This window comes from Lissotriton helveticus, chromosome 11 (assembly GCF_964261635.1).
Source record: "Lissotriton helveticus chromosome 11, aLisHel1.1, whole genome shotgun sequence".
Taxonomy (NCBI): Eukaryota; Metazoa; Chordata; class Amphibia; order Caudata; family Salamandridae; genus Lissotriton; species Lissotriton helveticus.
Window position 1 is genome coordinate 942,275,381 of NC_136072.1, and position 19,932 is coordinate 942,295,312.

The window sequence follows — 19,932 nt, forward strand, 5'->3', positions numbered from 1 at the left end:
GACCGAATATGATAAGGCAGTCAGATCCAGTGGCGGGGACAAAGATAGGAACAGGACCGTCCACCATATTTGGTCGTATGGAAATGCCAAAGGCATAGCAGTAGTTGGCCTTTAGATATGATTTTGAGTAAAAAGATATGACCGAGTTTCTCTTGAAGACAGAACAAAGATTTGTGAAGAAGGCTCAGGAGTTTGAATAGAGAACGTTTTCTCACAGGAAACCAGTGAAGACATTTCATTGTGGGTTCCAATGTGGAGCAAGGAGGAAGTTTGCAAAGCAGGTGGGCAGCGCTATTCTGAACCACTTGCAGCTTGGTAAGTAGAGACTCAGTAACTGTTACCAAGAGGGCATTGCTGTAATCCAAACGGCTTAAAATTAAATAGTGTGTAACAGGAGCCACTGAAAGACCTTTCTGAGCATACAAATGATCCCAAAAAGGGCGTTGTAGGTGGATTCTACCTGTTCTCTCATCGACAGGTTCTCATCTACCAGGATGCCAAGATTTGTACTACCTTTTTGGGATGGGGATCAAGCCTAACTCATAAGAGCACCAGTCAGCCCACCAATTTGCATGGGCTTTTCCAAACAACAGAATCTCAATCTTAACTCGGTACAGCAATTGGCAATTCAAGGTCACACAGGAAGAAATTTTCCTCATACATTCACCAAATCTGCTTTTGGTAGATTCTGAATGGGGTCCCAGAGAGATGATCAACTGAGTGTCATTTGCATATGAGATGACTTCAAAGCCACATGATCTTATCATTTGGGTAGGGGGCGACATAGATGTTAAAAAGCGTAGTGTTCAGTAAAGAGCCCCGCGGAACCCCATTATCTTAAGGTCCTGGTGGGTGGATTTGAAAGATTCAAGATGCACAAGTCCAGTTGCTAAGAAACTTTTGAGCCACCCCTAAGCTTTTCCGCAGACACCAATCTCTGAGAGTCTCTGGACCAGGATTGAATATGAAATTGTGGCAAATGCGGAGGATAGATTGAGTAACACCAGCATGGCTGGGAGACCATGGTCAAGGGAAAGCCTAATAGTGTCTAATACAACCACCAATGCTGTTTCTGTGCTATAGGAAACTCCTGAATCCGACTGAGAGGGATCCAGGAGGAAGTGGGTTTCCAAGCAAGAGGATAGCTTTTTGTTTTAGATAGCATGAACATGAACCTTGCGGGTATCAGAGCGCTTTACAATATTGAAATCAACATGTAGAAACACAACATCAGTACTGGACATGGTCTCCATAATTTTGCTATAATAAGGAAGTTGAGCTATAGATCTGTAATTAGCATGCTCAAGGGGATCCGCATTAAATTTGATTGAGACTGATCCCTACATGCTTATTGATGATGTTCTGTGATGTAGAACTTGGATTCACGGTCCCAGAAAGCCTTCAAGTTCATCCTGGTGCAGTCCTCACAAGATTTGGGGTTGTGCAACAAATCCAGGTAATAAAGATATACTTGGTGGGGATCTGTCACAGACATTTGTTTGTGACAGTCCCTGCAGGGTTTAAATACTGTAGTTTATGGAGGTTATGGTGAACCGGTTATGGTTCACATACTGTATAATTTTAAAATGAATCCTATCAAGTGACAGAAAAATGAGGGAGCGAACTCCGGTTCTGCGTTTAACCTCACAGAAAGATAGGAACTGACATCAGCATGGCTGGCGATGGTTATATGCGGCTCCGACTTCATTACTAGGAAAGAGCGGAGTCAATGGTAGCCACACAACACCAAGTACCAGGGCACAAAGGAACTGGTGACAAATATTCTATGGATCAAGAGTGGCAGCTGGGGGTATTCACAAGGTGAGGAATTCACAGCCAGAAGTATACATCAGAAAGATCTTTTTCTAATTATCAAATATGGTCAAGCGACAATAGCGCAGCTAAACTAGACCTAAAAAGAACGTCTGGATAGTTATGTTGATTTGATAGAATACTAACAATACACAAATGGCACAAATGATTGTAAGTAAATATTTTTAATGTTTTAAAACTGTAATATCCATTTATTAACAAATAAAGTAAAATCACCGCGGCATAATTTTGATCTTCACTTTTTCCTGTAGATTTGATAAATATTTCATCTTGATTAAAAGTAACTTAGCCTCCTGCACATCACCTGAAATATAATAAAATAGTAAATATGGATAAACGGACAATAAACAATATAATAAACCTATTTGCAAAAATATGTAATTCAGGACATTAAAATACTACAATTAAAAACCTAACATTCAGTAATATTTTAAGTGAAAGATTTTCTTTTCAAGGATAAATATCATGATTATATAAGTGCATTCCCATTACAGGTCTCAATAAGAATGTTGTGGTTATAGAGACAGCAACAATTCTCTGGTTCAAATGCGTTTTGGGCAAGGTGTTTGGTACCTTATTGTCCTTGATCTAAACCTTTGCAGTAAACAATATAGAAGAAAGTGATCAAATGTTTTTATGCTCGATTGTGTGCATAACACTAGCCCTACCACACAGTTTGTATGCAAAATTTTAGGCCACTATTGCACACGTTTTAATGACAGCAAAGTGATAAAACAGGTGCAAAATAAAGTTTGTGTTCAATGTTTCACTTTGTTCCAAACTTGGACGGATGCCTTTTGTGCGAGTTTCCACCACATTCATGAAAACAATCATGGGTGCACAGATGCATGTTGGTTTGTTTGATGGAGAAGTAAGGATGTGTCAGATGATGCACAGCATCACAATTCACATAAAAATCAATCCCTACAACATTTAAAAATGAAGAACATCCAAAGAGTGGCACCCAAGTGCAGCTGAACCCCCTGTTACTGAATTAAACCTCTTATGGTGATATATATGGCGTAAATCATTTATGCATTTTGGGTAGGGGCTGGCTGATGTTTGTGCAAGAACTACAAGTTTGAGCTTCATCAGTCCTCTGACTGATACAAAGGAAGTTGGCTACAAGCCATGGCCCTGATGGAAAAGAACCAGATCCTGGACTATCTTATGGAAGTTCACAACAGATATTATTCCTTTTTCCTTTTAGGAATCTATTGTTATCAAGCATTTTTCACAAGTTATATCTGAGGAAGTTAATCAACCGGAATCGTACTCACTCAGTGACTTGACGCGGTCAGCCAATTTGGATGTAGATGAAAATAAATAAAAAATGCAGCGTTTTCGGGACTGAACCACATATTGTGTTATTGTGTTGGTTTCTCCCTTTTGGTACTGTGTTCATGACATGAGACAGCCTAAGGATGCCAGACTGAGAGGAAAATTCAGAAACCACTGTGTAACATTTTCCTATAAGTGGGGGCAGGGAAGCACTCCATGGTCACGCTGCAGCTCACCAATTGGTTCCACATACACATTAGGAAGTGTAGACCTGTATGGAGCTCTAGAAGAAAGTGAGTCATCTATATTAACCTAGTGGCATCACGAAACTTGAGGGCCCCCCCGCCCCCACCAATGTACATGGAGGTGCCCCCCTTCGGACTCACTCAGGAGCGCTCAAGGCCAGGGTACGGTGAAAGGGGGGCCCTTTGGATCACAGGTCCCCGCACTGCGGGGTATTTTGTAACGCCACTGTTTTAAGCTGGTAGAAATTGAATTCCAGGAAGGAAGAAAATCAACTCAAAACCTGACCTTCGAAGTATAAGTGAGAATTTAGGGTGGCTGATGTATTGGGTCAAAAGCAGCAGTTACATACAGAAACATCATAAGGCAGGAATCACCTTTATCATTGAAGCATAGGAATTGCAGAAGTAGTAAGATCCGTAGCACTTTATCTAGTAACCTTTTAAAAGCATCCATTGAGGTTCATAATGCTGGCCATGATGAAGAAGAAAAAATGCTGCACAGGGTAAAATCGAAGAATATCAGACATTATAATGCAGGGCTTTATCCTGCATGCCTTTCCACTGTGGACATTACAATGTATTGACCTGATAGATTTTGTGGGGGTTGACACTCTCCTCCCCCTTCAACCCGTCCGTTTTCTTCTTCTTTTGGGGGGAGGTGTAACCATCCCAAGCCACCATAATTTCTTCTTTCTGTTTTGGGGGTAACCCCCCTCAGGGCCCCTCCTTGTTTTGTTTGATCCCTTAACCTCTACACTCCTGAGCCCTACAAACCCCTTAGCTCCCTTTACCTCTATCTACCCGCTTAAAATCACTTACATCCTTTACTTCCACCCACCTTTGAACCCTAAATACCCTTTACATTCTTTTATTTACCCCTGAACCCTAAAATCCACTTACCTTCGGTTACCCTCTATTGTACCCTAAAGACCCCTTACCTCTGTTTACCTCTAGCTACTACCGTAGCCAACGCCAGCCAGATCTTTATGTATTGGGCCAGGCCTCGTACCCCAGGATCAACAAAAGGAATCACTTTGGCTCGCTGGGACCTCTGCCCACACCAACGATGCCATGACCTTCCCAATTCAACACCAATATTGCTGTGTCGCCGGACATTCCCATAGCAGCTGGTAGAATGTTCCCTCCGGTCCACACCCCTGTGACATAGGGCAGACTCCTTGTGGCACAGACGATGTAATAGCCTTCAAGAGTAGTATATTCAGTGAGAGACCTTCAGTTGGATCAGTCGGAACCGGGAGCTTATTTCTACCTCTCTTGGACCCTGTACAGCCTCCACCCAATCTTCATCGTCGATGGAGCCTACGTCACCCTCCCATGCTGTTCTCAGCGGTCCCAGGGGTCTGGGGCATTATTCACCACCTTCTTGTTGAATAAGTATATTGTTTTCCCTCCAGGTGGTCCGTCAATAGTCGGTCCACCAGGGGGGGGGGAATACTTCAGTTAGTTCTTCCCCCTCACAAAGGTGGCCCCAACTGCAGATACAGTAACCATTTTCCGTTGCCTATGTCATACTCCTGCTGAAGGGCTACAAATGCCACATACGCCTGTCCTCTCAGAAATCACCCAATGTTTCCATACCGAGAAGTTCCCATTTACTAAAACCACACAGATTGCCCACCCCGCCTAGCTGGTCACTGGCCCATGAGGGAGTCATCGCTGTTAGCCTGCCCTCCCAGCCAATGTACTTCATTGCCTCCCGCCATGATTTTACCACTATCTGCGTGTGTGCTGGGGAGACCCCACTCCGTCTTCCTATCGTATAATAAGGGGAGGTAGCCCCAAACCCCCATGAGAGACCTGGCTACTCTGTATGCTGGCTCTGCCCAGTTCCCAAAGACCCCCTCATTCACCGTGACCAATTGGGAGGCCCTGTAGCTTATCTTAGAGTCTGGAATTGCCAGTCCAACCTTGTAAAAGCCCCACTACAGCTTGTGCAGAGCTATGCGTGGTGCTTCCCCACTCCACAGAAGGGTCCGCAGCTTAGCCTCAATCGTGTGAAATAATTATGCCGGATTTTGGTGGGGGATATTCTGTAATGCATACAGCAGGCATGGGAGTGTCATTATTTTAAACAGGGGAAAAAGAAGAAAGGCTGGGTCCTGTCTCTGACCGGCCGGACCACTGTTATAGAATAAACAAACCAGATTGCCGGGCAGTGTTAGTTGATTAACAAGTACGCACCTAGTATAATGAATTGCTAGGCTGACAAACCATCTGTGTTTTGGTCACTTGTATTTTTATAAAGAAAGATTATGAGAAGATATTTATGGCAACAACAAGGATTCACATCACATTTACAAAGGTTCACAAATGCATTGAAAAAACCATAAAGAATACATTAAGTCAAAACATACACATATAACAATTGTGTTAACATAAATAAAGACAACTGTAGAATGCCTCAAAAAAATTCCTTTGTAGAGGCACCAATCCTGAATGCAATTAAACAAGTGGACAACTAAGATGACAAACTAGCCTACTTGTTATGACCACCACTAGATACACATAAAGCGGTTCAACATATGATGCACAACATAGGAAGACACAAAACTATGCAACAATGTAGAGTTGTGTATGGGTTATATTCCTATTGTGCCCTAACGGTTCAGTATCTGGGTGGAACAGGACGCCGACGCGTTTCGAACCCGTTGAGTAGTTCTAAGGGTTCTCCTCAGGACAAGGATTGGAGAGGTCGTTGTCGCTTATTCTGGGAATATCAGGATGCTACCTTGATGTTTAATGTGCAACGCACAAATGATGCATCGGCGATGTGCTTCGGGCTCCAGATGGCAAGAGACACTCGCGTTGTCAGTCTCTTGCCGTCTGGAGCCCGAAGCACATCGCCGATTCATTCGTCTCAAAATTTGCCGAACCCGCGGCGGCTGCCGCCTGTGTTCGTGCTGTAAATCAATCATTGGCACAGAAAGGCGCACCTCCCGACCTTAGTTACATCAGCATCCCTCATTTGTGCGTTGCACATTAAACATCAAGGTAGCATCCTGATATTCCCAGAATAAGCGACAACGACCTCTCCAATCCTTGTCCTGAGGAGAACCCTTAGAACTACTCAACGGGTTCGAAACGCGTCGGCGTCCTGTTCCACCCAGATACTGAACCGTTAGGGCACAATAGGAATATAACCCATACACAACTCTACATTGTTGCATAGTTTTGTGTCTTCCTATGTTGTGCATCATATGTTGAACCGCTTTATGTGTATCTAGTGGTGGTCATAACAAGTAGGCTAGTTTGTCATCTTAGTTGTCCACTTGTTTAATTGCATTCAGGATTGGTGCCTCTACAAAGGAATTTTTTTGAGGCATTCTACAGTTGTCTTTATTTATGTTAACACAATTGTTATATGTGTATGTTTTGACTTAATGTATTCTTTATGGTTTTTTCAATGCATTTGTGAACCTTTGTAAATGTGATGTGAATCCTTGTTGTTGCCATAAATATCTTCTCATAATCTTTCTTTATAAAAATACAAGTGACCAAAACACAGATGGTTTGTCAGCCTAGCAATTCATTATACTAGGTGCGTACTTGTTAATCAACTAACACTGCCCGGCAATCTGGTTTGTTTATTATTTTAAACAGAGCAGCACAACCCATTAATGTCGATGGCAGTAACCGCCAGAGTTGGGCGTACCCCGTGAATCTATCTAGTTGCGATATCAGGTTCTGCTCACAAAACTCTTGGGGATCTCTTGTTGTATATATCTCCAGATATTTGAATCCCTTCAGCTCTAGGGGAACTTAACACCTCGTTGTCAGCCTGGTGGCCTACCCACCAGTGGAAATAACAGGGATGTATCCCAGTTAATGCAGTATCCAGAATAGTTCCCAAAGATACAGAATATTTGCAGTATTCTGTCAATGGTCGGCTGAGGTCGCCTGACGTACAAAAGAATATTGTCAGCATATAGAGATATGCGCTCGTCCCAGTCATCACCCACCCGGATACCCCATATCAAAGTGTCTTGGCGTACAAAAGCTGCCAGTGGTTCCAGAGCCAGGGCAAATAAAAACGGAGACGGAGGGCACCCTGCCTAGTTCCCTTCTGTAAGGGAAATACCCGGGACACGATTGAATGAATTCACACCCTGGCCAGTGGTTGTTCGTATAACAATCTTACCCACCCATAAAATTTGGTCCAAACTCCAGGCGCTGTAACTGCCCATAGGTAATTCCACTACACACTGTCGAAGGCCATTCTTTCAACCAAGGACAGAAGAGCCGCAGGCTTCGAGCGGTCGGCCTCCGTTACGTGTAGGATCTCAAATAATCTAAGTAGGTTCAGTCTGAATCCCCTGTGGGGCATGAATCCAGATTGGTCTGGATGTATAAGAGAGGAGATCACTGCACTCAGACGCATGGAGAGAACCTTCGCCAAAACCTTCACTTCATAATTGAGGAGGAGTATCAGCTTATATGACCCGCAGCTCATTGGGGATTTGCCCTCATTGGGTATAACTAATATCACTACCATCCTCTGGTCCTGTGGCAGGACTCTTACCGGTCTAGCTTCCTGAAACACTGTAAGCAGGGTTGCACTGTTTTGTCGAGCATACGTTTGAACAGTTCCAATGGCAAACCACTGGGCTCTGCTGCTTTCCCTGACTGCAAGGCTCGGGCGGCTGAACTAATCTCCTCCAACATAAGATTTCCCTCCATTCCTTCACTGTCCTCTGAAGCCAGGCACAGCAGGGTTTCGTCTCGCAAGAAGTCTCTACAGTCCAGCTCTGTGTGACCCGGAGAAGAATGTGTATAGTGTTCCATAGTATGATTCAAACACCTCTGCTATCTCATTCCCGGTCACGTGTCTACTTCCTTTAACATCCACTATCTCTGGGACCCACCTCGTCAATATCTCTCGCTTGTCCAGGCATGCAAGCAATTTACTGGTCTTATTTTCTACCTCGTATAGCCTGTGTTGTGTAGCCAGAGCTTTAGCTATGGCAGTGTCCTCAAGTAGCTCTCTTAACTCCCTCTGGTGCAAGCAAGGTGTCTCAACTACGAAAGCATCTGCTCTTTCTTTGCCACCTGGGCCTCCAGTCTGAGAATATCACTCTTTTTTTTTTTTTTTTTTTTTTTTAAAACCTTTATTGAACAATGAAAGCTCACAAATACGGGCCTACAACCCCACGGGCTGGCCACAACAGAATGGGCAAAAAAAACGCAGCACATGAGAAGAAGATCTGCACAGGATATGACACCAGGAGCACAGGTGAAGCAATAAAAGGCATCGAGCGTTCAGCAAGAACAGGATAATAAAGGTTAATTTTCTAATACGGGTTGGGGAACAAAGGAATAACGGGCCGTATATGAGACCACAAGGGAGGGACCGCGGCAAGCCGCCATTTTATAAACACAGCGTAAGAAAATGAAGCCATATAATCAAATCTAGCAAAGGACATAAACAGAATCAGACCATCAAGTAGCGACAGTGGCATCAGTCAACCGCGCCCACTCACCACCGCCCCTACCCGAACAGAGAAGACGAGGTCAACAAGCCCCATCACAAAAGCAATACAATATGCACCCCAACGGAAGAAAGGGACCTCCATAAAGGAGGAAGGGGAAGAGGGAGAAAGGAACGACAAAAGGGACTCCCGCCAAATCATGCACCCCCAGGGGGAAAAACAGGACAATAAAACCGGCATGCGATGTAACAGAAACATGATACCAAAAGAAGCAGCGAGCCACAATCAGTCACACACCGGAAGAAAAACAGAAAACCCCCGGGGGAGATACGAGGTGACAGAGTCCCGAAAAAGTGAATACACAAGAGCCATAGAACAAAAAGGGAAAATAAGGGGGGAAAAAGACCCCCCGACACAAACAGACCCCCCCCACCCTCCCCTAAGCCCACCCTGCACCCCTGCAGAAGGCTACGGCCTACCCCCCCGCAGCGTGCCTGTCGCCCTAATTAGAACCCGAAATATAGTGGAGCAAGAAAAGTCGGAATTAAAAGACAAAAAAGGGGGAAGGAAGGGAAAGAAGGAAGGGATCAGAGACATACATACATACACACGGGGGAGGGCCGGAGACAGGAGTAAACGCACCCATCCACCCGCCTGGGTTAAAGGTCCAAGTCCTCGGGAAGCCAAAGAGTATCAGGCCAAAGCCCAGGAGCACAAACCAATTACACAGAACCATATCAGGACACAAAGATCATCCAACCATTCATGAACTACCGCATATAAAAGTCAGTGTTTATCAGCCCTGTCCCTTTTTATCCAAAGCAGAAAAGGTCCGATCCGACGAGGACCCCGCCACAAAGAACAGAAGGCAGACAGCAGGAAAGTCCAATGGCAGTCCAAAAAATTCACAGGAGGAAAAGCACGGAAGATCCAGGAAAGTCTCAGAATGTAGCAAACGATGCAGGCACAGTTCCGAGGATATATCCAAAGAAACCGACCCATCCGGGCCGGCACAGGAGACATCACCGGGCAGTGGTGATTGAGAGGGACCAGGAGAATCATGGAGGTCCGGCAAGACAAGATCCAGCTCCCGGGCCAGGGGCAGAGGAGGCAGCACAGAAGGAGAAGGTGCCATCAGGTTGCGCACCTCCGGGGTTGCAGCCGGGGCCGAGTCCGCCAGGAGAATTCCAGCCACACCCCGCGACATCAATGCCTCATCCGGCCGTGGGGGCCCGGGAGGCCCGCAGTGAGGAATCATCTCCAAAGCCATGAGAGGCGTGGCCACCGAGAGCCGCCAGGAGAGCAGGATGTTTAAGATCCCCTTAAGTGCAGGAAAACCTTTACAGTATCCGACACCCGGGCCTTGCGGCGGGCCCCCAGCGCTCGTCCAGGCCCGGCCCAGACAAATGGGGTTGGCCGCCATCTTGAGAGCCCAAACAGGCCGCGCGGCCAACAGCCTCCGCCGGGGCGGCAGTCAAGCAAATGAAGTCCCGCCGACAGGCAGTAGAACACCCCGGACAGGAAGGGGGGCCACCAAAAGAAGGGGATTCGCCGGCCCCCCAATGTCGCCGGTCCCGTTCTCCGAGTCCGGGCGGTAAAAACAAAATGGCCGGACCGGGGAACAAAGGGGGAGCAAGCCGGACATACGAGGAACCCCTACAATGAAAGGCAGCGCCACCATCCAAGGCCGCCGCCACACAGGAGTCTCTCAGCCAGGAACCTCCGGCTCACACGAACAGCGGTCCTCCGATCACCTCCAGCGCGCCCCGAAGGGCAAGCCCGCAGGCTCCATCCGGCCCAGGAGCCGGGAAGAAGAACCAGGCCAGTCCGTTCTCGAGTCCCCGGAATGAGCGGGGGCACTGCACCGGATCCACAGCAGCCAGGACAACCGGAACAAGTGGTAAGTGCCTGCAGTGCGTCGTAGTAGTACCACACAGCAAGGAGGGCTTCCCGGGGCAGGATAAATGCAGGATAAATGTGAAAAACACAGGCGGGCGAACGGAGCCGAGCTAAAGCGCGGCCATCCCGGTCGCGAGCTAGGCTCCTCCCCCCGAGAATATCACTCTTAAGGGTACTGCATTGCAGTTTATTTTCTTTTTTTAAAGCCCCTATCTGGGCCTGAGCATGGCCTCTGACCACGGTCTTGAACGCCTCTGATATCATCACCCCAGAGTCCACAGACCCCAGGTTCTGATGCTGGACCTAAAGTGTTTGTCTCTAAGGTACAAGGGGTCGACCCCCGGGGGCAGGATGTAGTCCAGTGATAGTCCCTCTAATGTGGCCTCCACTGTCAAAGACCCCCATGGGCTATATGTGTAGCGTCCTTAAATTGACATTATGGATTTGTGTGAGCACATAGTCTAGTCGTGTGAGGCTGCCATGTGCCGCCGACAAGTGTTTGTACTGTCTAAGATCTGGATGTTGGTGTCACCAGATGTCACCCAAACCCATGGCGAAGAGAAATTCCCCCAGCGTCCCCACCCTCCTGTCCAAAGTTGCCCCACCCAGGACGTCCAACTCAACTGAAATCATGTCATTCATGCATCCTCCCAAGATCAGTTGCCCCTGCGGTAACTCAAGGAGCAGCTGACCCAAAGCGTCCAGTGTGGAGGTCTGTAACCTAGGCGGAATATACACAGAGCAATAGTCTGCCCTTCAAAATGGCCCCTCAGCGCCACAAATCTACCCAATGGATCTGTCCATATTTTTGCTGGAATGAAGTGGAATGTCTTCCTGCATAACTCGCCCAACCACCTGGAGGCCGTGGAGTAGCCCACATGTGCCATAAGGTATAACCATTTCTATCTAGGGCCTTGCACTGGTTGCAGCACAAGTGTGTTTATTGCAATAGGATAATGTCTGGGGATGTGTTTCTTAATGAATTGCAGTATCACTGTTCGTTTTACCTTAACCATTAGGCCCATTAACATTCCAGTACCATATCTTGCTTTACTGTCCCTGATAGTTAGGCATTGATACATTAAGAGGCCACTCCACCCCCCACCCGTACCAACATGGGTACGATAAGTTGTTGCCATTTTACCCGATGCACGAGGACCCCTCCCTCCACTCACTGATTTAACCCTGAGATTAATGTTTTTAACATTTGCCTAATTATCCCTCGGACCCAAACACTGGACACCCCTCCACCCACCCTGCTGCCCTGCGAAAACGGTTTCGCCATCCCAACTACCTAACCTACAGAGCGCCTGTTATCAATACAATTGGGGGTGTCTAGGCGTGCCAAGACAATCATCAAACTCATCAGGCATTTAGAACCCCCTGAAGGACCCCCCATTTCTGACTTCCGTCCCGAAGTGTCTCATCGAGCTTGTGCCTGTGGTGGGTTGCCAGGCAGTCCTTCACAGTTTCCTCTTGTTTTCCTGGCCTTTCCGCCTTGCGCCACGCCCTCACTCAGGTTCGGTATCAGGTCCCACTCACTTTTACTTTACGGATAGCCCCATCCATTAACTCCCTTCACCCCCACCGTTTGTCAGCTGCGCAGCTACCGGTGTCTTTGTGGGCTGCTGGTCTTGCGATTTCCTCTGCTACATTTCGGTGTCCCTCGATTGTGTCCTGGACCCTTGCTTCCGTTCTGGCCACCTATACACAAGCCCTCCAGCCACTCCCAAGTTTCCCCTGGAGATGCAAAGTGCCAAGTCTTTCCTCCCGTGATCGCACAAAACTTTGCTGGGAAAAGCATTATGTATTTGATGCCTTTATCTCCGAGTTCCCTCTTCACCGCCTCGAAGCTCCTCCGCTGGTGCTGCTCTTGCAATGTGAAGTAGTGCAAGAAACAGACCAGAGTGTTTTCGTAGTGGACCTCTCATTTCGCCCTGGCCGCTTAGAGGATTGCATCCCTATTGCGGTGGTTGAAAACGTAGGTGATAAACGTGCAGGTCCCCCGGCTTAGGCGGGGCGCCGGGACCCCATGTGTTCTTCCGATTATTGTAAATATGTTGCGGCCCAAAAGACTGTCGTATTTTTCTCAAAGTCCTCCAAAAATAGGTCCACACTGGGGCCTTCCACCCCCTCTGGGACCCCCACCACTCTAGTATTATTTTTCCTTGCCCTCCACTCTTGGTCTTCAAGCCGTGCCGCCATGTGTGTGGCCTGCAGAGTCAAGGTGAGCACCAGCGATTCCAAGCGTTTTGTTGTGGACTGAAGCTGGGAAATATGTGTCTCGGCTGTTGAGACTTTTCCACTCAATCTGGAAAGGTCCGCCCTGATCAGGGTAACCTCAACAGACACTGTGTTGATTTTGGGTTCCAGGGTGCCCTTCACATCCTTTACTGCTGCCATGATTGCTCCCAGCGAGGGCTCCCAGCCACGTCCCCTCCAATCATCTTTGTGGGATTCATGATGGCACAGTTGTCCATTTTGATGGATTGGGATGCTCGTACTCCCTTAGGTTTCATTATTGTCTCAACATCCCCAATCTAAAGTGTTTTTGGCCCCCTGTTGCCCTGGCGGGGGTGAGAGGGGAGGCGAGGGGAGAAGAATATGTGGATCGTTCTGACCACCTCTGGGGGGCCGTCACCTTTAGATGCAGCATGCCAGTGCCCTGAGCCACGAAACACCCTTAGTCCTCCCCACTCAACCGTCACCCTCTGGTGCGTAGGCCAGTCTCAATACTTCCTCTGCCACTCTTGCCCGATTTCATCACCGCTCTAGGGCCTGGGCCTCATACCACCTTTGAGTTCCTCTCACGCTCAGGTAGGTCGGGTCCCGCTCCACCCGTCTATGGCAGTTGAGGACCCCGCCCAATCAGAACTGGATTGACACTGCTTGCCAGGGCGAGAGGGCCATCTCCCACCACCGCGTTGCACCATAAGTCTTTGGTTGGGGTCAGGACTTTGTTTCACGTTCGGCCCAATCTAGTTCCAATGGGCTGACTCCTCCACATTTTGTCTGTGCTCCCTAGGCGGTCCCTCACTTCTCAGACTTGCCCTCAGGGTGGGCCTGATGGCTCGCCTCCACCACGTTCCTCCGGCTGCTTGGCCATTGTAATGCGGGCCAGACCCGGCGCCCTCCTCCATCACTCCGCTCATTGCCGTGGCCTCGTTCCCGAACCCCCGGTCCCCGTCAGCTCTTCTGACTGCGTACAGGGGGGCGCGCTGACACTCTCAAGACGGGTTGGCAGTCTCCTCCATGGGGGCCCTGGCCTCCCACCTCTACCTTTCTAGGCCCGTTTCCCACCAGCCTCACAAGACTCAATCACTAATGGCCCCTCCACTGGGCTTACCACAGGCTTGTCCATAATAATAATAATAATAATAATAATAATAATAATACAGCATTTTGTACAGCGCGAACAGCTACCTCGCAGGGAGGTGTCCCGGCGCTAGAAGAACACAGATTGACCTGGGGGGTAGGAAGTGAGAGAGTTAGCGGGGTTGAGAGAAGAGCCAAGTCTTTAGCAACTTCTTAAAGCAAGGTTCGGTGGGGGCTTGCTGGATTGCTGGGGGTAGGGTGTTCCATAGTGTTGTAACATTTGCCGAAAAAGTTCGACCTCCTAATAGAGCCCTTTTGGTTCGTGGGACAACCAGTTGAACGCGGCAGTTGGAACGCAGCGCGCGGGCTTGGGAGACGACTTTTCAGGTACTCCGGGCAGGTACCAAACAGAGATCTGAAGGCCAGCGTGAGTGCCTTAAATTTGATTCTGCTGGCAACTGGAAGCCAGTGCAGTGATCGCAGATGCGGAGAGACTGACTGCTTGAAAGGGATACGCAGCAGCAGTCTCGCAGCCGCATTTTGGACCCCCTGAAGTTTGTGAGTCAGGTATTTTGGTAGGCCCAGATATAGTCCGTTAGCGTAATCCAGCCTAGATGTAACAGTGGCATGGATTACAGTTTTCCGGCAACTCTCCGGGAGGAGTCTCAAGATCTTACGGAGATTCCTGAGCTTACTCAAGCAACAACCGGCAACTTGTTGAATATGCGAGGTAAAGGACAGGCTATCGTCCCACCTCACTCCAAGATTTTTTGCCGTGCGGCTGGGTAAGGGGGCTTGGCCCATCTCCGTTGGCCACCATAGTTCTGATGGAGGAGGGGGGCCCTTTCCAAAGAAGATCACTTCAGTCTTATTGGTATTTAATTTCAGTTTGTTCGTATTCATCCAACAGGCTATATCTTGGAGACATCCCCTAAAGTTCGAGAAGGACTCCTGCGATACCTCTGAATACGGAAATACCAACTGGGTGTCATCGGCATAAGAAATTGCCTTGACACCCCAGTTGGCAATCAACGTAAAGAGAGGAGTGAGGTAGATGTTGAACAAAAGGGGGCTGAGTGCCGACCCTTGCGGGACTCCACAGCAGAGGACCTTGGGTGCTGAAGAGACAGTCCCCAATACCACCTTCTGTGTTCTCTGGGACAGATACGAACGTATCCACCCCAGTGCTTTGTCACGGATACCTATCTCGGTCAGTCGCATCAGTAGTCTAGTGTGGTCCACCGTGTCGAAGGCGGCCGATAGATCCAGGAGTACCAGCATCGCTGAGTCTCCTGCATCCATCGACAACCTTACTGACTCTGCTACCTCAATTAGCGCTGTCTCCGTGCTAAAACCGGGACGAAAGCCTGATTGTGTCTCATGAAGTATCTTATTTACTTCGACGAATTTACTCAGCTGGCGCTGTATTACTTTCTCAAACATTTTTCCGGGAGCGGCTAATAGCGAGATCGGGCGAAGGTTACTGAGATCTTCTGGATCCCCATTAGGTTTTTTTTTTTCAGCGAGAGGAGAGTTGCATGTTTCCAGACGGTCGGGAATACTCCCGAAACGGTGGATGAGTTCCAGATTTGCTGTATTGTGGGGGCTACAAAATCCGCTATGGAGCCCCATAGTTTGGCTGGACATGGGTCGTCCGGAGAGCCGGATTTACATCGGGCAAGTTCTTGTCTCACCGCACTCAGAGGTATGGTCTTGAATTGAGTAAGGGTTTCACCCATCACATCTTTAATCGCTAGGTCCGATTTCACCGTTTTTATTTCTGGCCTAAAGGATTCGTAAACTTTTTTGATTTTTTGGTCGAAGAACTCAGAGATGTTTTCGCATAGAGTAGCTGACGGGGGGACTTCCCTCTCGATGCATTTGGGTTTAAAAAAGGACTGTACCACCTTGAAGATCTGTTTGCTTGACTGTTCTGCCTGTTGAATAGAGTCCGCGTAAAATTGTTTTTTTGTTTTCCTGATAGCTTTCTGAAGTATTTTGGCTGCTTCCTTATATATGGTCTGACGAGTCTGCCCCCCTGGGTCTGCCTCAGTCACTGTTTGTTCTGGACCCGCCAGTGGCAATGTTTAGCGGAGTAGCTCTCCATCCCTTGTCCATGCTATGTAATGCCTGTGGGCCTTGCTTCCTCACTCCATTATCGGCGGTGGCGCTCTGAGGTATGGAGAAGCTCTCAAGACTCATAGGTACAAGATCAGGACGGTGGGGACCCGATCCCCACACCCCTCCAGATTTCTCTCCATAGCAAGATGCCCACTGGGGACTCGGATATATGACGGATGTCGGGGTTAGTCTGAGAGCTTCGCTAATGAGCATCCATCTTTGTACGCGGCCAAGCCAAGCCCCCGGGCCTAAATATTCTTTCCAACCTGTTAGAATAAAATATCCTCGCACTCTATTCTAAAGAAGGTGAAACCAGTATTTTGTGCCATGCTTGGATTTTGACCCATACGAACAGACAATATGTTTACCTTGAAACGACTGGTACGGCGCACTCTTAGAATTGTTAGCATGATCAAGTTAGGAGGATGCTAGGCACTATAGCACTCTTATCCTACCGGGACTAATTCTTGTAATGTAGGGACTCTTTATGCTCAAGTCACTGTATACTACTCATAGCTCATTTCCCATTTAAATCGTCAGCGGTCAAGAATAGTTTCAGAATGTGTTGTTGCCTAACTTTTTGTGGTTGTTGTGCACTGTATTGACAACATCATATAAAACTAAGGCACAACTGCATTTTTTGGGTCGAGTAGTCGCACTGTTGCCAATCGTGGCCTTATGGGCCAATTTACATAGCTCTTAAACCACTCACATTGTATATTAATTTTAGAATATGATTACAGTGAATTGATTTCTGTTTTATATATGTATTGCAATGATTTTAATTAATCAAGCAAATTAATGATATGTCCACTAACCTCATAAAACATTTGACAAATAAAATATCACTCCCCCGAGGACTCTAAAACCCATTACCTGCCTTTACCTCTACCCTCCCCATAACACTACAAATCCCTTACTGCATGTACCGCTATTCACCCCAAAACCCTAAAAATCCCTTATACTCCTTTACCTCTACCCTCCCATACACATTTCTTAACTCTGATCCTGTCCACAATCAGTAAATTCCACCGCTATTTTTAATTGACATATAATTATGTAATTTATAAAGAAAAAAGTATACTTACCTGAATGGTAAAGTACCACAGAGTAAAATACCAAAATGGGGCTGCGTGGTAGTCCTGGGAGGTAAAGACTGCATACTAGCCAAGAAATAAAGTTTGAAGCAACAAATTGTTGAAACACAGCATAGCAAAACTATGCATTTAAGGAGTGATTGGTCTCACTCCTCCCAATAAGAGAGAAGGTAAACAGAAGGAACTTCATTAAATCAAGGAGAAGCAAAGGAATGCAGTGCATTTTAAAGAGAACAAAAAGGGGCCAAACTTCACCTACGATATGTACAGCTACACTGGTAATTGTTAGCAAGTTGATGCCTATAATGTGGCCAGATTCAAAACCAAAAAGGAAGACACCTGAAAGTAATGGGAGAGAAGGGATGTAACTCTTCAGCTGGGAAGCTTCTGTGACTGATGACTTTAGCAAGGAAGGGGCGACCAATAATTGATCAACTGTTATTCAGACCTGGAGAAACACCCTGGGAAAGGGAGGCATTTACAATGTAAAGCAATGAGGTTGCGGAATTAGATGGACAATGATTGTTTCGACTTCACTGTTATTGCTCGATATTGATGGAGAGATACAGATGAAGTGAACTGGCACACATTTTAACAAAACAGCTCATCGTTAAAACATTGTTATCTTTATTTATTTATTTATAGAGCGCTACAATCATCCCGGGGGATATCGAGGCGCTAATAGCGAAGAGGTAGGTTTGGCTGCTGGGAGGACACAGGTGGGTCTTAGTATTTGGGGAACAGATGGGTTTTTAATTTTTTTCAGAATGATAGGTAGTTGGATGTGGATGTATTTCTATTTTGAAGCTTGAAGGTAAGGAAAGATAATTTGATTGGCAAATCGGGAAGAAGATATAATATTAAGTGTATGGTACCACATCCTTCATCTAATCATCAAATATGAAAACACCATTTTACATCACAATTCAACATAAAGACAAATTGCTGGGTTTAGAGCGACACTAATGCTTTTATAAGAACAAAGACATACTTTTAAAAACCCTTCTGTAGGGTGTTTTAAACATGAAAGCATATAATAAATTGCCAGAATTCACGTCCTAAATCGTAATTTCATTCCATTTTTTTCGTTTCAGCAAAAGAGAATCAGGAGGTTGGCTAACTTTCCCTAGAGGATTCTGAAATTTGGAAATCAACTCAATGGGTACTTTAACAGGTGCAAATGCTTGTCCGTTGGTGTTTGACTGCAGAAAGTGCCATTACTTGCATTCGTACTCACAGTCTATATAAAATTTCATTTACGTTACTATGGGCTTAATTATGATGTAAGGCGGAAAGCCATCCAAAAGCTCGTCGTCATAGGTTTCCGTCCGACCGCCGTATTACAATAATGGCAGTGTCGGAGGGAAACCCGCTCACAGAGCCCGTCGAGGCGGCAGGCGGAATAATAATCCCATAATGACAGTGGAGCCAGCTTCGGCTCCGCTGTCGGGGTTATGATGTCGCTTTCCACCTACCCTTCCCTGGCGGTCCATCCGCCAGGAAAAGGCAGGTGCAAAGTGACTTTGGGGCCCCTACCAGGGCCCCTTTCCCCTCTGCTATGGGGCATTTGGGGGCACCTATGGTGCCCCTATAAACCTCCCTGCACCGTGTGGCAGGCACCACATAGTGCCTGCCACACGGAGCAGGGATGTTTGAAAACATACATTTTTTAATAGCAGCTTGTGCTGCACCCTTTTCTGGCTGCTGCACAGGCTACTATTCAAAAATGGATGTTTGCGACTGCCCACAGGGCGGTCGCATCCTAATTAAGTGGGTGGAACTACAGACTTATACTCAGGCCATTCCATTGCGCTACAGTGACAGTCGGACGCTCGTCACACCAACAGCTTAATTAGGCCCTATATCATATGGTATCAAACACTGTGGCTTTAATATCATCCGACAAAAATATTGTATCCTAAATATTGCTTACAAAAATGTCTACATGCAATTGAGAGATATATTTGAAAATTATATTTAGGCCGTAATATTTATGGCAGACAATATCTTTATTATCTATATTCTGTAGCTATAAACTTCCCTTGCCATCTTTCCAGCTCTAATGGAAGCTATCAAATATATTATTCTGAAAAAAGTAAAGTTTGCACCGCTGTGCTTTTCTCATTTTTCTAAACTAAATTCAGACAATAAAATGCATGCAATTGTGTTTGCTGGGAGAATGGATAGATATATTTAAAAATGGAGGGGTCATTTATGGGGTTGGTTTGTTAGAGGGCAGTATGTTGCTGGCAACTTTGAAACAGTGGTTTTAATCTTCAATAGACAAAGTAAAAGAGCCTCAGTTATGGATGAAGGCTCTGTTGAAATGTTTTGCTATACACATTTTGGTAATCAGTCACACCCCAAACCCTTAGTGATCAGAGTAAAGCTAAACACATATGTACAGTACCTTTCTCAAAAGCTTTACTAACGTCTTCTGTCAATTCTTCATACTTGGCTGAAAACGGGAGTACAATATTAGTGAGCAATGTATTTTTTAATACGAATTTCATTTAAAACTACAAGGTGAAATACTATACCCTGTATCAAATAGCAATAGTTCATGTCCTTCTACTGGTAAATGTCTTCTAAATATGCTATTCTGGCAACAGACATTAAATAAAGCCTACAGAAGTAAAAGCACACTAGAAGGAAGAAGAATAGTGAGTAAGAGTAGTTGGTAGGCAAATCTAG

At 46.6% G+C, this 19,932-nt stretch overlaps 1 protein-coding gene across 1 annotated transcript in view; it reads right to left on the minus strand.

Annotated features, from left to right (window-relative positions):
• Positions 1 to 1,981: 1,981 nt before the first annotated feature.
• HSCB (HscB mitochondrial iron-sulfur cluster cochaperone) overlaps positions 1,982 to 19,932 on the minus strand; it is a 102,875-nt gene continuing 84,924 nt past the window's right edge. The window contains exons 5-6 of the mRNA XM_078667288.1: positions 19,649 to 19,696; positions 1,982 to 2,137 (exon numbers count right to left, since the gene is read on the minus strand). Coding sequence (XP_078523414.1) covers positions 2,046 to 2,137; positions 19,649 to 19,696 — 140 coding nt within the window. The 3' untranslated portion in view covers positions 1,982 to 2,045. The remainder of the gene's footprint in view (positions 2,138 to 19,648; positions 19,697 to 19,932) is intronic.